The 15,492-nt window shown below is 57.9% G+C and overlaps 1 protein-coding gene across 1 annotated transcript in view; it reads left to right on the forward strand.

Annotated features, from left to right (window-relative positions):
* Window positions 1–3,497: 3,497 nt before the first annotated feature.
* The window catches only part of ATOH8 (atonal bHLH transcription factor 8), a 34,719-nt gene continuing 22,724 nt past the window's right edge, over window positions 3,498–15,492 (forward strand). Inside the window, exons 1-2 of the mRNA XM_045283923.1 lie at window positions 3,498–4,233; window positions 14,114–14,305. Of these exons, the coding sequence (XP_045139858.1) occupies window positions 3,505–4,233; window positions 14,114–14,305 (921 nt within the window). The 5' untranslated portion in view covers window positions 3,498–3,504. The remainder of the gene's footprint in view (window positions 4,234–14,113; window positions 14,306–15,492) is intronic.

The raw sequence follows: 15,492 nt of genomic DNA on the forward strand, positions 1-15,492 counted from the left end.
TCTGCAACCAGGCCATCAGAGAATGTGGATGGAAGTGACCCTTCAGAGCGGTGCATGGGTGCTTATCTCGTTGTGCCCAGATAAAGACTGATGTCCCAGAGGGGCTGGTCCAGGTCACGTATCTGGTTAAGCAAGCAGCAAATCAAAGACCCCACCCGCATCCATGCCAATCCCAGGGTCCCAACTTGACGACTGGGCAGAGGTGGCATGGAAAGCGAGGAGGAGCATGCTTGGGCCCTGGAGCCCAGGTCGGACTCGGCTCGACATCCACCCAGCAAAGCACACCTGCCGTTCCTATTCCCCCTCCCTGGCCCCATTCGGCCTCAACAACCTGCTCTTTTATTTGGGGGGCTTTGGTGAGGGACTTGTCATCAGTGTGGGTGGGGCCCTGGATACTCAAGCAAGACACATCATTTCCCTGGTGTGTGGTCTACCTCCTTAGGGACAATTTTTAGTCTGGCCAGAACCTCCTCACACACATCAACTAGCCATGGGTGCCCCTTGAGCCTGGCGGGGTCTGGGCAGCTGCAGGAACCGGGAGGCCTAAAGCCACCACCTACTTCACTGGAGGCACCCTGCTCAGTGTTGCCCACGTAGCCTCACTGAACCCTGACACCAGCCAAGGAGGCAAACAGGCTCAGAGAGTTAAGAACCTTTGAGGCCCTGGCAAGGGGAACTTGACTGCCCCCACCACCACTGATGAGCTGGATCGCCAAGAGTTAGGTGACATGGGGCTTTGGCCTTTGCTTGGGCTCTGGGCCACCAGACAAAAGAACATAAAGGGCACAAGGCTGGCTGTCCTTTAGCAAATGGCACCAACCCAGTGCCAGACTCCCCAGGGAGGAAGGAAACAGCTGGTATGTAGGCATCTCAGATCCTGGGGGGATCAGCGAGTCTGCAGTCAAGGGTAAGTTGCAGCCATGAACGTGTACAGAAGGCAGGAAGAGTGAGAAGCGGGAGGAGGGGAGACTGGAGCCTGTTATCTGTTATCGGAACACAAGGAGGCGCTCTGCAGAGAGCCGGGAGCAAGGCCCATGCATTCATGTCCCAGGTTGGGTAGGGAAACAGCAAGAAGATGAGGGCTTCTCTCTGGGGACACACCCTTGGTCTTCAAGATAGTGATCATGCAGGAGGATGTTCAGTGTCCAGAGAAGGAGGTGTCTCAAGAAGTACGTGCTTTATGACTCAGAGGCTCATCTTGATGGGGGAAAACAAGGCTTGCTATGGTCATATAAACAAGTGCAGAAGTGACTCTCGATCTGCAAGGTCAGCAGTTCAAAACTACCAGCTCCTCTGAGAGAGAGAGTTGGTGCTTTCTACTCCAGTAAAGAGAGTCTCAGAAACTCACAAGGGCAGTTTTTCACTTTTATTTATAGGGTCGCTTTGATTTGAAGGCAGTTAGTTTGAGTTGGGGGATTTAAGTGAGTGAAGGGGCCTCGGGTACAGTGGTTAAGGACTCAGCTGTTTCCTGGAAGGTCGGCAGTTTGAACACACCAGCTGCACTGTGGGAGAAAGGTGTGGCAGTCTGCTTCTGTAGAGATATATGCAGTCTTGGGAACTCTATGGGGGCAGTTCTACTCTGTCCTGTAAGTTTGGATTCGCCTGGTCAGCTGTGGGTTTGGGTTTTACTCTCTCAAGTTCCAGGAAAGGTTGGCTGGACCTTAAGGTGTTATGATTCCCAGGAACAGATCAGAAAAGAGCCCAGGTGAGGTGAAATGTCCTGCTTATGTCAGGGGGCTCAAAAGTCAAGGTCTGGCCGGGACATCAGGCCCCACCTCCACGCTTCAGCCCCTGAACCTTCTGTCCAGACCCCGTCCCAGTGAGCTGTGAGCTGCTGACTCTGGATTTTTAGTGACCACAGCCCACCTCCCTGAGGACCTGCCCCAGAGAAGGGGCCAGTGAGGAGTGACCTGTGCTGGCTCTCAGAGGGCAACAGAGGGCAGGTGGGCCTCTAGTCAGGATGTGGAGGGTCTACTAGTTTAACGCTTCAGAATCTCTCATGGGATGGCAAAAGGGTTGGACTCTACCCAAGAGGCTCGCCTTCTGCCCTTGCTGTTATTGGTGGGCATACACACAGCTTCCACTCCATGCCAGGCTTTACACTTAGTCACTTCATCGTCACAGCCACCTCGGGAGATGGTCTGGTCATCACTCCCATTTTATAGAGAAGGGAATCGAGGCAGAGGTGAAGCAATTTGTCCAAGGCCACTTAGGAAGGGACAGAGCTGGAACTTGGAACCCAGGGAATTCCTCCCGGGTCTACGCTTCCTAGCCCCAATGAACCAGAAGTCACTGCTTCCATCTGACTAGCATCTTGTATGCGCCTGGGACCATAATCCTGTTGGATGACTCACCACGGGCTGCCCATGTCTTCGGCGGTGATGTTCTCCACATTTCTCATTTCATAGTTGAGTAAACCTGGCCTTAGCCGGGTGCCTGGGGTGAGGTGACGCTACATGACAGATGCTAGGGCTGTCTGGAGCCAAGGCTCCAATCCCACTCTGCCCTTGGCTCTTCGTGTGACTTAGGAAATCACCAGTTTCCCGGTCGCCTAAGCCCTCTCCTACTCCTGGTCTCCCTGCCCCAGCGAAGCGGCAGTAGCTGGGGTTGTCCCTCCAGGAGGTGAAGGTCGCCGGGCAGTTCAAGAGCCCTGACCTCCCAGCCCTCACCCGCTCCCTCGCCCTAGAGGTGGCCGCTCTGGGGTGGAAGGGTGGGCAGGAAGGTGCGGGGTGGAGAAGGCCGACGCTGCAGCAGACACGGAGAGGCCCCCCCAAGGCCGGTGTCAACTCGGATTGGGGGAAGGCTCGAAGCGCCCAGAAGCCACGTGCTAGGCTGTTGTGCCAGGCACATTACCCTCTGGGGAGAGATGAACAGAGTCAGGCGTAGGCGCTGGGGAGGGAGATCGGGAGGAGGCAGACTCTGGGAAGAGAGACTGGGAGGTGGCGGGTAGGGGGCGGGGGCGCGGGTGGGGGGCGCGGTGAGTGGCAGAGAGGACGCGGACAAAGGAGGCGGCCGGCGGCCCAGCTGTTTTGAAAAACGCTTCCTGTTCCTTTAAAGGCGCTCGCGGCTCGGGCGGCCGGGGCTAGGGAGTCGGCGGCGGCGGCAGCCGGAGCTGCCCGGTCTCCCCGCGGCGGCGCTGACTGATCTAGCGCACTGGGCTTCGGTGTAAACTGAGGCTAAACAAACACAGATGGCGCGCAGCGGGCGTTCTGCAGAAATGCTGGCAACGCGGCCGCGACTTCAGATGACACTCTGAGCGCTCCGGGGACGGACAGCGCGGCGGCTTCGCGGAGCCGGCGGCGCAGCTGCCCGGGGCGTGGGGGAGAGGGGGAGCGCGAGAGGGAGGGAGGAGGGAGGGAGGGGCGGGAGAGGGGGAGCGCCCGAGACTGAGCGGCGCTGTGCGCGCCGGCGGCCCGGCACAGGCTGCACCGGGCGTGCAGAGCGGGCGCGGCGGGCGCGCATCGCGGCCAGTCCCACGCCCCGGCCTCGCACGCTGCCCGCGCCATGAAGCACCTTCCGGTCCTCGAGGACGGGCCGTGGAAGACCGTGTGCGTGAAGGAGCTCCACGGCCTCAAGAAGCTCCAGAGGAAAGGCAAAGAGCCGGCGCGGCGCGCGAACGGCTATAAAACTTTCCGAGTGGACTTGGAAGCGCCCGAGCCCGGAGCCCTCGTCCTCCGCGGGCTGCGGGACACGACCCAGCGGCTACAGCCGACTCTGGCCCTGGTGCCAGCCCCGGCGGCTCCGGCTCCCCTCCCAGGTGGGGGAGCGGACACGGTCGGGGAGCGCGGGAGCGCCAGGGTGCCTGAGGTCTTGGACGCCAGGAAGCGCAGCTTCGCCCTGGGCGCCGTGGGGTCGGGCCTCCCCTCCCCGCCGCCGCCGCCGCCTCCTCCGGCGCCCCAGGGCCAAACCTCAGGACCCCCCGAGGCGCAGCCAGGTCGGGAGCAGGGCCTGCGTCCCCGAATCTTGTTGTGCGCGCCCCCAGCGCCCCCGGCACCCTCCGTGCGCCCCGCGCCCCTGACGCGCCCCGGGGAAAGTTCCTACTCATCAATTTCACACGTAATTTACAATAACCACCCGGATTCCTCGGCGTCGCCTAGGAAACGGCCAGGCGAAGCGACCGCCGCCTCCTCGGAGATCAAAGCCCTGCAGCAGACGCGGAGGCTCCTGGCGAACGCCCGGGAGCGGACCAGGGTGCACACCATCAGCGCCGCCTTCGAGGCGCTCAGGAAGCAGGTACCCGCTGCCCGCTGCGCACCCGCCTCGCGCCGGGGGAGGCATGCCGGAGTGGGCGATGCAGGGTCTGGAAATTTGGGGTGGATGGAGATGTGCAAGAGCACAAGGCCTTTGCCCAGTGGGACCCCAGAACCCCTGCGCGCAATCCCAGGGAGGCGACCTGTGCCGTTAGTTTGCAAAGTGGGCATGCGGTTTGAAATCTCTGGCCCGGGACTCTCCTCGGGGTCCCCCCCCTCCCCCCGCCCGCCTGAGTGAGCCTGGCTGTGCATTTAACTTCAGCCCTCGCAGTTCACTTTCATGGCAGCGAGGATTTGTCTCCTGGAGCGCCTTATGCGCGGTGGGGATGTGGGGAAGGGAGGGGATGAGCCTTCCCCACGGGCTTATGGTCAGGTTCAGGTCTCGCCTGCCGGTGGGGTGGAGAGGCCCAGAAGGTGGCTGAGTGGGCTGCCCCGGGGTTGCGGTGAGTGGCCAGGCTATAAGGTTGCTACAGCCGTCAGGAGCCCGCTAACCTAGCCTCAGACCAGGCTTCCAGCCCACGGAGGTACCTTCAGGTTGCTTCTGGGCCCTCTTGTTCTGGCGTGTTTAGAAACCTGGACTGGGAACCCGCTGCCTGCACCCCAGGGATTGGTTGAGGACTTTCCCCCAGGAGATCCTGGTCCATCTTTACTCATCCCCCCACCCCCCAACCCCACTACCTGACCTTAACCCCGGTGAAAGGGGCAGAGCCGCCTGGGGGACCGACTGTTGGGGGTTTCCTCCGAAGGGTCTGTAGCGTCTAGTTCTAGGGTCAGTCAGGGCCTCTCAGCTGTTGACATCAGACAGTGTCCCTCTGCAGGGTTAGGGGAGAAGATTTGTCCAAGAGTGTTTGTGTACTTATGGTCGGTGAGGGGCAGTTTACAACTCCACTTTAAAAAGGAGTGGGCATAGCCCTCCTGTCCTAGGCTTCCCATTCTGTCAGCTGGGTGAAGGAAGTGGTTGGTAAGTGCCTTTCTTGTGCCCTCCAAACAGCCCTCGTGTGTGTGTGTGTGTGTGTGTGTGTGTGTGTGTGTGTGTGTGTGTGGTGTGATATTGGATTGGATGTGCCTCATTTGAAGAGTCAGTTTGCTTGCTGGGAAGCTGGCGGCTGTGTGACTCCAGGAAAGTTACTTAACCTCTCTAGGCTTTTAGCCACCAACAAAGCATTCTCTTTGGCTCACCCTCTGCTCTTCCTCCGGGGAGACGAAGCCAGTATCCATTCATGGAAACGGAATCCAAGAACCAGGGCAAAAGAAGCCCGAGGGCTTTTGAGCCAAGGTGCTTTGCCTGGGTTTGGGTGAGACGTTGGGTCATTGAGGCTGGGTGGTAGGGTCAAGCTGTGGTCACAGACCAGCCTGGGAAACTGCCCACAGTCAGGCTAGCCAGGACCTGGGCAGTGGGCCCAGTGGAGCAGGCAGTCCCACCCTGGGGCAGCAGCTCTGTGTTTGAGTGCCCTGGGGAGTGGGGAGCCGGAAGCCACCTGGGGCATGTCCGGCTACCCACTTCCCTGGAGGAAAGGTGACACAAGGGCAGGGCAGCCCGTTCACCTGCACACCTCACAATTAGGGAACCCCCTCCCAGCTTGCTAAAGCCACGGCCTGGAGCTTCCCAGCTACTGAGTGGCAGGGTCGCATGAGTGACAGAACTAGGCTGGCACCATAGCTGTCTGCCTCTGAGTTCCCAGGGAGGGACGGTTCAAGGTCTCTCCATGCTCCACTGCATCTCATTGGTCTGACGGCTTTTAAAACCCAAGCCAAACTCCCTGCCAGGGAGTCAGTGCCGACTCCCTATGACTCTAGAACAAGACAGAGCTGCCCCTGGGAGTGTCTGAGACTGTTGCTGTTTATGACAGTAGAAAACCTTGTCTTGCTCCCTCTGAATGACTGGTCATTTGAACAGCTGATCTTTGGGGTTGAAGCCTAACAAGTTAGCACGCACCATTGCTCTAGAAGAGATCTCAGTCTATTTGATCCTCGCAACATCTCTGCCAGGATCAGGCGAGCCCACTATGCGGATGGAAAGCTGAGCCTAGGGAAGAGAGGAGACTTGTCCAAGAGCACCTTGTGGCGCAGGCAAGATGGCAGCAGGTTCTCAAAAGAGGGCCTGGCCAAATGCTCCCACAACCAGTGTTGGCTCGGTCGGCGAGGTGGGGGGGCCCTGCCCTGTGGAGCTTGTTAACAATCAGAGGCTGGGCACACACTTGGCAGATGCTCTGAGGTGACCTTCGTAATCCTTGCTCACCTTTCTTTTCCACCCTTTCCTTAAGAAAGTCCGATGCAGGAGGGGCAGAACCAAGCCCTTTCAGTGAGAGGGGGTGTGTGTCTGAACATGTAGGCTCACACATACCCACCTGCTAGCGCACACACACACACACACACACTCACACACACAGACTCACACTCACAGAAGCACCTGTTCCTGTTAGTCCTCTTTTTGCTCGAAGGACTCTGTCTCTTGCCCAAAGGGCTGCTGTAATGACGTGGGCCCCTGCCTCCTGTCTAGGAAGGAAGGAAATAGAGCCACAAAGCCAGGGCCTGAGGGTGCACCTATCACATACCCCTCCCCCCCACAACACCCACCCATCCTTAAGGACCTGTGTGGCTGGAGGAGCTCCGCTCGGCCTCAGTTTCCCTACCTGTAAAAGACCCTCTCCTCCCCCGAGTCCTGAATGTCTGTAGCTGTGAGATCTAGGATGGACTGACATTCCCAAGCTGGATTCTTGGGAAAAGCAGGAAGGCGGTTCTGCCTGGGACAAGACGGAGACCAGATGGGGGGCTACGGTGCTGGTCTGGGACTTTGTTACCCGAGCAGGTTCCTGGTGCGGTGAGACCAGCCCTGGCCCGAGAGGCTTGTTGAACAGTCCCTTACCCTCTCTGTCTCAGCTGTCATGTGGAGGCGACCGTGCTTATCACGTATGCGGCTTCTTTGAGGAAACGAATGAAGAAAGGAGAGGAAACTTTAGGTGGGAAGAACATTTCTTGAGCTGCTGCAGTGTCCTCGGGGCTGGGCAAGGCTCTCGACAGATGTAGAAATGAGTATTTTTTAATAATTAAAAAGATAATAATAATTTGAGGAGCCCTGGTGGTGTGTGGTTACATGCTGGCTGCGATCTGTGTGGTCAGCAGTTTGAAACCCCGACCAGCAGCTCCGAGGGAGAAAGACTGTCATAAAGAGTTACAGCCTGTAGTGGGGGTTAGGGGGTCGCAATGAATCAGCGCTGACTCGATGGCAGGGAGTTTGGCTTGGTGTTTGGTGGTGTAGTGGTTACACGCTGGGCTGCTACGGAAAGGTCTGAAGTTTGATATCACCAGCTGTTCCTCGGGAGAAAGAGGGCGCTTTCTACTCCCATAGAGTCAGTCTCGGAAACCCACAGGGCAGTTCTCCCTGTCCTGTAGGGTCACTATGAGTCAGCATCGACTCGATGGCCGAGAGCCAGTAATTTCAATAACAATCATGTGGTTGCTCTGCTTGGTGACCAAGCAGGACAGGGTAGAACTATGCCTATGGGTCTCCGAGACCAGGTTTCTGCGAGTGTCATCTCTCTTCTTTGGAGCAGTTGGTAGTTTTGAACTGCTGACCTTGTGTTAGCAGCCCAACACATTAACCCACTACCCCACAATGGACCCAGTGGTAGTGAGTTTGGTTTTTTGGTGGTGGTGTTGTCAGGGCCCCGGAGGCCATTCTGACCCATAGCGCCATCCAATAATATTCACAGGAACTAGTTCATTAGATGGCTGCTCAGTGCCGGGCACGCATGTGTAGTTCTGTTAACATGATAGACACTCACAAGCTCCCACCCACTTTACAGGTGGTGAAATTAAGGTTCCAAAAGCTGTGTAGATTGGCCGAGGTCAGCGGGCAGAGGTCACTGTCAGAGGCTGGCTTTGAACCAGGGTCTTGGAGTTCCTCCAGCACCCAGCTCTTTCAGACTGCTCCTCTACCCTTAGCACCTGGAAGCCGGCCTGCTGCCGTTTTTTGTCAGCGCGACCTCTGTTGGTGGCTGTTCCCTTAGCCAGGCAGGGAGCTGGGAGGGCCTGCTGAATGGCCACAGCGCAGAAGTGCAGGTGCGGACAAAGCCCTCCGGTGTGGCAGCAGGGGCCAGGGTGCTGGTGTGCGGGGCAGATGGTGAGGCTGCAGCACATGCCACCAGCCCAGCTGCACAAGAGCCCTCCCTCCCCGGTCTCATGTGAAGGCCATGTGTGCACAGCTGGGCTGGCCCATGTGCGGGCCGGCTCTGGCCCCAGGTGGAGGGTCAGAGGACAGGCTGGCTGCTGTGGGCTTGGGCCTCCTGGCAGGGCTTCTGGCTCCCAGACTGGGCCCAGCCTCGGGCACCTGGCAAGTGTGTGTGTTTCCTCTCTGCCTGCCATGGGAAGCCCTGTCAATCAGTGGCACAGGAGTGACAGCATGGGCAGGTAGAGGCTCGAGGCTGGCAGGGAGCGCCTACTGAGGTGCCTCTTCTCAGGAGGGTGACAAGCAAATGGGGCCCAGGTGGCCTCCCTGCTTTTTCTGGAGCCTGCCTTGAACTGAAGGTGGCCCAGAAGCGGGTGTGCAGATGGCGTCCCAGTTCAGCATGTCCCTCACTGTCAGATCCCAGGGCCCACCCATAGCAGCTGGGGCAGGTCCCTTAGGGGATGCTGAGCAGGTCTTGTATTGAGGGCCCATGCCGGTGGCTGTGGAGGAAAGGTGGGGTTAATTTAGGGTGATTTCCCTCAAAGGTAGCAGCTTGTGACGTGACCAGCTGGTGCCAGGCCATCCCTCCCCAGCACTGTGCCCTCTGCCCCGGGGAGCAGCTGGCAGTTGGGGGACTGTAATCGTATTGGGTGTCGTGGCCTTTGGTCACAGGAGTAGGTTTACAAGGGCTGCGTGTCTCTGGGATCTTCACCCAGAACGTTCCCTCTTGGCACCGAAGGGCGGCCGCCCCCTCTGCACACATGCCTTGGGCTGTGGGTCCTTATGCAGTCATGCCGTTCCTGATGGCAAATGGGGAAGAGATGAGGCAAGCCACGAAGTCAAAACCCAGCGTATCTCACACTCAGGAAGTGTGTGTGCCCCTGGAAGCCCAGCTAGCGTAGGGGTTATGTATGCAGTGGGCTGCTAACCTCAAGGTCAGTAGTTCAAAACCACCTCAGGTGAAAGATGAGGTTTTTGTACGCCTATAAAGAGTTAGTCTCAGGAACGCACAAGGGCCGTTCTACCCTGCCTGAGAGTGTGATCGTGGCTTGGCGTCGACGCGATGTCAGTGAGCTTGGTGTTTTGGGTTTGACGTGTTAAATGCTTCTCTGTAAAATGGAAGTGATAAAAGCCCAAACCCAAACCCACGCCACTTGCCGTTGAGTTAGTTCCGACTCCTGGTGACCCCATCTATTTCAGAGTAGATCAGCAGGCCTTTCTTCCAAGGTGCCCCTGGGAGGATCTGAACTGACGACCTTTAGTCAGTAGTCAAGTGCTAAACTATTTGTACTGTGCAAGGATCCCTTGGCTACTTAAAAAGGCTGTTTAAAAGATGAATGTAGGTATTTGTAGTCAAAATTCCCCAGCCCTCTGCCAGCCACAAGGGGTGATCTGGTCCCCACTCCCTGGGAAGAGGCAGGAGAAGGGACCGTCAAGGGGTCTGTGATACAGGTCAGTGTCTGCAGTTCTGACAGCTCACTATCCCTGCTCTCCAGTGAGGAAACTGAGGTGCAGAGAGCTGAAGGGATTTGCCCAAAGTCACATTGCCAAGAAGTGCCTGGCACTCAGACCAGCCATTTCTGTGCTCCCCCACCCTCTCCCACCCCAACCCCCCAACCTCCCAGACCTGGGGACACTCCTACTTTGCAGTAACAGCCCAAGCCGAGGTGTCCAGCGAGTTGCATCCAGGGAGTCCTGGAGTTAGCCAGGTGAGCTGAAGGGCTGTCACTGGGGGTGAAGGGCAGGCCAGGAGGGTGTCCTTTTAGGTGTGTGGCCGGTCCTGGTGGGCGTGCGGTCCGGAGAGCCTGATGACCATGTGCCTTCCCTGAATGTTGGCCCGACAGGCTTCTTGTCTCCAGCCAGGCCTTGGCTGGTAACGAGTTTCTTCATTTGCAGCTGGCATCGTCATCTATATTTTGGGAAAAGTGTAAATGGATTAATACTCAACCCACTAAGCCAGTGCCATCGAGTTGATGCCAGTTCAGGGCAACCCTGTCGGACAGAGTAGAACTGCCCCTGTGAGTTTCTGAGGCTGTAAGTCTGGGAGCAGAGAGCTTCAAGGTTAGCAACCCATGTAGTCCGCCCTGCCACCAGGACTCTTCAGTGGGCAGACACTCCCTCTAAAGCTATCACAGGGTCAGATAGACAAGAGTTCAGCAGATAGTCGCTCTTGGGCCTAGAGCTTGACAGGCGCAACCTGGCAAAGTGACAGTTTTGGACAAGGACCTGGCATCATCTGTTGCTCTGGAGTCTGCAGTGACCCTGGGTCCCAGCAGGCAGATCCCTGCTTCTCACTGGCAGGGAGGCCCAGCTGTCACCAGCTCACAGGCCTGCACTGTTTCAGGGAGGGAGGGGGAATGCTAGGGGCTTGCTTCGGTCACAAACTTTGCCCAGCCCCAGGCCTCCATCAGGCAGGGTGTGGAAAAGGCTGAGACCCCCAGCCCTGACCCAGGACTACCAAAGCCCTGTGGCTCACATCCCTTGTTTATTTGTTCAGGCTGATAAAGCGGCCTGGAGCCCTGGGGGCAGGGTTCTCTGGACTCTTGTTGGGAACAAGCAAAGTGCATTGTTCTGCCAGCGTTTTGTGGATGAGCTGGGACTGGGAGATGGGAAGGGGGACTGCATGGGGGCTGGGGTGCGGTTGGGGAGGCTGCCTTCCTCTTTGTCACATCCCTCCTCCTCCCTGGGGTCCCAGTTCTCTCTCTCTCTCTCTCTCTCTCTCTCTCACACACACACACACACACACACACACACACACACAGAGCTGCTGCTGTGGTCAGTTGAGTCCAGCTCCTGGAGACCCCTGGTGCTCAGAGGAGAACTTCAAGGCTGTGAGCTTTCAGGATCAGATGGTCAGATGGCCAGGCCTTTCTTCCAAGCCACTCCTGGGCAAGATCGAATGACAACCTCTTGGTTAATAGCCTGGAGCTTAACCATTGGTGTCTCCCAGGACTCCTTGTCTTGGAGGATTTAAAAAGACTAAAAGCAACCTTGCCTCCGGCCCGTGTTCTGTCTCCAGACCTCAGGTTTCTCCCTCTCTCTGGAGCCCCTCTTTGGGGACCTTCCACATCCAGTGTCATCACTACACTGGTCTGCTTGGACCTTATTCTGCGATGCACACGTCATCTCTTTTACTCCTTACTAGCCTGTGCAGGGAGCCCTGGGGGCTTCATGGGTTATGCACGGGGCTGCTAAACCCAAGGTCAGCAGTTCGAACCCAGCAGCTACTCCTCAGGAGAAAGATGAGGCTTTCTGCTCCAGTGAAGAGTTACAGTGTGGGAAACTCAGTCAGTTCTCCCTGTCCTGTAGGGTCACCGTGTATCAGAATGGGCTCGCTGGCAGCGAGTGACCTTGTGATGGCCATCCTTCCATCAACATGCTGAGGAAACTGAGGCTCAGAAGGATTATGCCGGGTGCCCAAAGTTATAGCTGGGAACAGCTAGAACCAGGAGGTGAACGCAGGTGACCAAAGACCCATGCCTTTCGGCTCTCTGCCTTTTGCCATCTCTTGTGGAGGGGCTCATGCCCCGTCCTTAGAGAGAGGTCAGGCTCCGGAGTCACTGGGTGACAGTGGAGGGAGAGTGTTCTTTGTCTCACTCGTCCCCTTACTCAGCAACCCTCCCTGAGTGCTTGCCACAGTGGGCCTGTGCTTGGCGCTGTGGACACTGGCCCCCGTGAAGGAGGTCAGTTGGATACTTGAGTGTGGAGGCCAGAATGGGTGCTGCTGTGGCATTGTCAAGGACAGGAAACTGCCCTGGCTTAGGGAGCAGGGTGTGTGTGTGTGTGTGTGTGTGTGTGTGTGTGTGTGTGTGTGTAAAGCTCCTGGCCAACGTAAACTGAACGTGACATTCACAGTGGGTGTAACGTGACATTCACAGTGGGTGTCCCCCATCTGAGGTGACCGTCTTGTGTGTACCTCCAGCGGCCTTTTCCGTCTTAGCAGGGATGGCCTTGCGGGCTGCGTGAGAATTGGGTTTGAGGCCTGTCCTGGCCACTGTCAGTGGTTAGCCACGTCCCTGGCTGGGACAACCAACAGCATCTCCAGATTTGGCTAAGGACACCCCCACCCTGAGGGACAAGATGGCCCGTGGTTGAGAAGCACTGACCTGGAACCGTGAGCAGTGCCTGCCACGGGCGGGGGGCGGCGACTTGCTGCTCCTAACTGCTGAACGGACGTGTCCGTGGGTCCCTCTGCGGGGTAGGGGTTCGTTAGGACCACATGCTCGTGCCATGCTTGCTGCTTTCGTCGATTCTGGAAGTGCACAGTGGTGGGGGCACCCCCTGGGTGGGAGGGTGCGCGTCTCAGCCACAGAGGGGCATTCTACATGGCGACTAGCCGGCCCGAGCAGGTCCAGGCTGTCGTGGTCATGCGCACGTGACCGCGCCGAGCTCGGCTCAAGCCTGCTTTGGTCCTGGAGTTTTTTTGGTTTTTTGCTCAGGTAGCAAAACTTTGGGGACCACTCTTCAATCTGGAAGAGGCTGTGCACCCTGTCCCATTAAGCCCTGTGCAGGGAGTGAGTGTCGAGTTGGTGGTGTGGGAGAGCCCGGAGGCACCACGGTTAGACGCTCCAGTTGGCGGTTCAAACCTAGCTGGTGGGCTCTCGGGAGAAAGCCCTGGCAGTTGGGCTCTGTAGAGATTGTCGTCGTGGTCGTCAGATGGCACTGAGCTGGTCCTGACTCGCGGCACCCCAATGTACAACCGCACACACACTGTAAGGGTGACAGCTTGGAAACCCCATGGGGGCAGCCCTACTCCGTCACAGGGGGCTGCTGAGACTTGGATTGAACGCGATGGGTACCCCCACCAACACCCCCACCCTGGGTGATGGGCATCTGACACACCTGCCAGGTCTGGCTGGGGCTGTAAACATGGACCACGCCCTTCCTGTGCGCCAGCAGCGCCCCAGCGCAGAGAGCCGCTAGAAGGGAGAAGAGAAAGAAGAAAGACGGAAGGAAGGAGGGAGGCGGGGAGGGAAGGGGAGAGAGAGGGAGACGCTAACCACGCTGCTTCCTTCCTAGTGCCCATCCCTGCGTGGCATTGCAGTGTAGCGTGATTTCGAGTCTGCGGTCCCGGGGCAGGAACCCCAAGGTGCCCAGCGTGACAAGGGTCCGGGAATGAGTGGCGGGGGCATCCACTCCCTCCGAGAGTCCTCCTTGGAGGGGAGGAGAACAGGGCTGTCGTGGTGGACACCCAGTGACGGTCTTCCAGCGTGTGACAGGAAGGGATAGCTCCCAGTCTGTCAGGGGCAGGCTGAGCTGACGCGTGTGCCACCCGCGGTGCTTTGAGCAGATCATAAAGACGGTTCATCTCACACAGTGGTTCTCAACTTGTGGGTCACGACCTCTTTGGGGGAGTCAAACGACCCTCTCACAGGGGTCGTCTGATTCATAACAGTAGCAAAACTACAGTGATGAAGTCGCAACGAAAACAATTTTATGGTTGGGGTGGGGGTCACCACAACCTGAGGAACTGTATGAAAGGGTGGCCGCATTAGGAGGTTGAGAACCCCTGATCTAGCAGATAACAGAGGCTGGCTCTCAGGACTAGAGAATGCTTCACCCAGGCCCCCTCCCGTGCCCAGCTCGCCCCCACTAGGTGGTGGAATTAGAAGTTGTCGTGAGCTGCCCCACGCCTGCAGCCGAGGTTTTGCCCATGAGGAGAACTGAGCCCCTCCTCACGCCTTCTCCCCCGCAGGTGCCCTGCTACTCTTACGGGCAGAAGCTGTCCAAACTGGCCATCCTGAGGATCGCCTGTAACTACATCCTGTCCCTGGCGCGGCTGGCCGACCTGGACTACAGCGCCGACCACAGCAACCTCAGCTTCTCCGAGTGCGTGCAGCGCTGCACCCGCACCCTGCAGGCCGAGGGCCGTGCCAAGAAGCGCAAGGTGGGTGTCGGCTCGCTCAGGGAACAGCGGTCTCTGGGGGAGGTGCCAGGTGCCAGGGAGAGAGGCTCCTGGCATCCCTAGGATGGCAGTGTGGTCACGAGCCTGGTCCTGGGACCTTGGGAAAGTTACTCAGTGCCAAGGGCCTTGCTTAAAAGGGGAGGGAGCCCTGGTGGCACAGGGGTTAAGCGCTCAGCTGCTAACTGACAAGTGTGTGGTCTGAGCCCACTAGAGGAAGATGTGACCGTCTGTGTCCATAAAGGCTACAGCTTGGAAAATCTGTGGGGGCAGTTCTGTAGGGTCTGTGCTCTGTCCCGTCGAGTGTGAGTCGGGATCAAAGTCAGACGGACTCAACGGCCTTGGATGCTTTTACTTTTAAATCAAGGCAGCCCTCTCTTGCCTTAAAGGCTCTGGCGGTGGATCCCCACCTGGTCCCTGATAGGTGTCATCTCAGCTCCGCGGAGCCCCTGGGCGTGCATGGATGGAATCTATGTGTCACCGCAGGGTGATAGCTGCATGCCCATTGTCCACGCTCAGCCCCACCACGGCTGAGCATGCTGGGCATGGTACACAGATGAAAAACATCCGGTCCTGGTCCCTGGACAGCTCACAGGATGGCCAGAGAGGGTCCAGCTCCAGGGGACACAGCTCCCACCCAAAGGAATTAGGAGGAGCATCCTGGGATGACTGGGGCCCTGACAGCCCCGAGTCAGCAGGCAGAAGCAGCAGGGAATGGCATCTGGAGCAGAAGGAACAGCCTGTACAAAGCTTTCTGAGCAGGAGGGAAGGTGCTGGGTCCAGCTCTGCTTCCCCAGAGGGCCTGTGCTTCAGCACTTCCCACGGGAGCCAGGCAGGGCTGAGCAAGGCTGGCCCAGCCTCGGGGTCTCAGTCTGCATAAGGCTGGAGGAAGAGCGGCAGAGGTAGGGCCCAGGCGCTGTCATGTGGAGGGAGGTGTCTGGACAGCCAGGATGGGGAAGATGGGAGGATGAAGCACGTTGACTCTGGGCACCCCACATCTGTTTCTCCACCTTCTCCTTCCTCTTTTTAAAAATCTCATTTTATTGGGGGCTCATACAGCTTTTATCACAAACCACACATCCATCCATTGTGTCAAGCACATGTGTACATATGTTGCCATCATCATTTTCAAAACATTTGCTTTCTACTTGAGCCCTTGGTATCAGCTCCTC

This window comes from Echinops telfairi, unplaced genomic scaffold, assembly GCF_000313985.2.
Source record: "Echinops telfairi isolate 266 unplaced genomic scaffold, ASM31398v2 ScPeMD7_7467;HRSCAF=8505_1, whole genome shotgun sequence".
In the NCBI taxonomy this organism is placed as follows: Eukaryota; Metazoa; Chordata; class Mammalia; order Afrosoricida; family Tenrecidae; genus Echinops; species Echinops telfairi.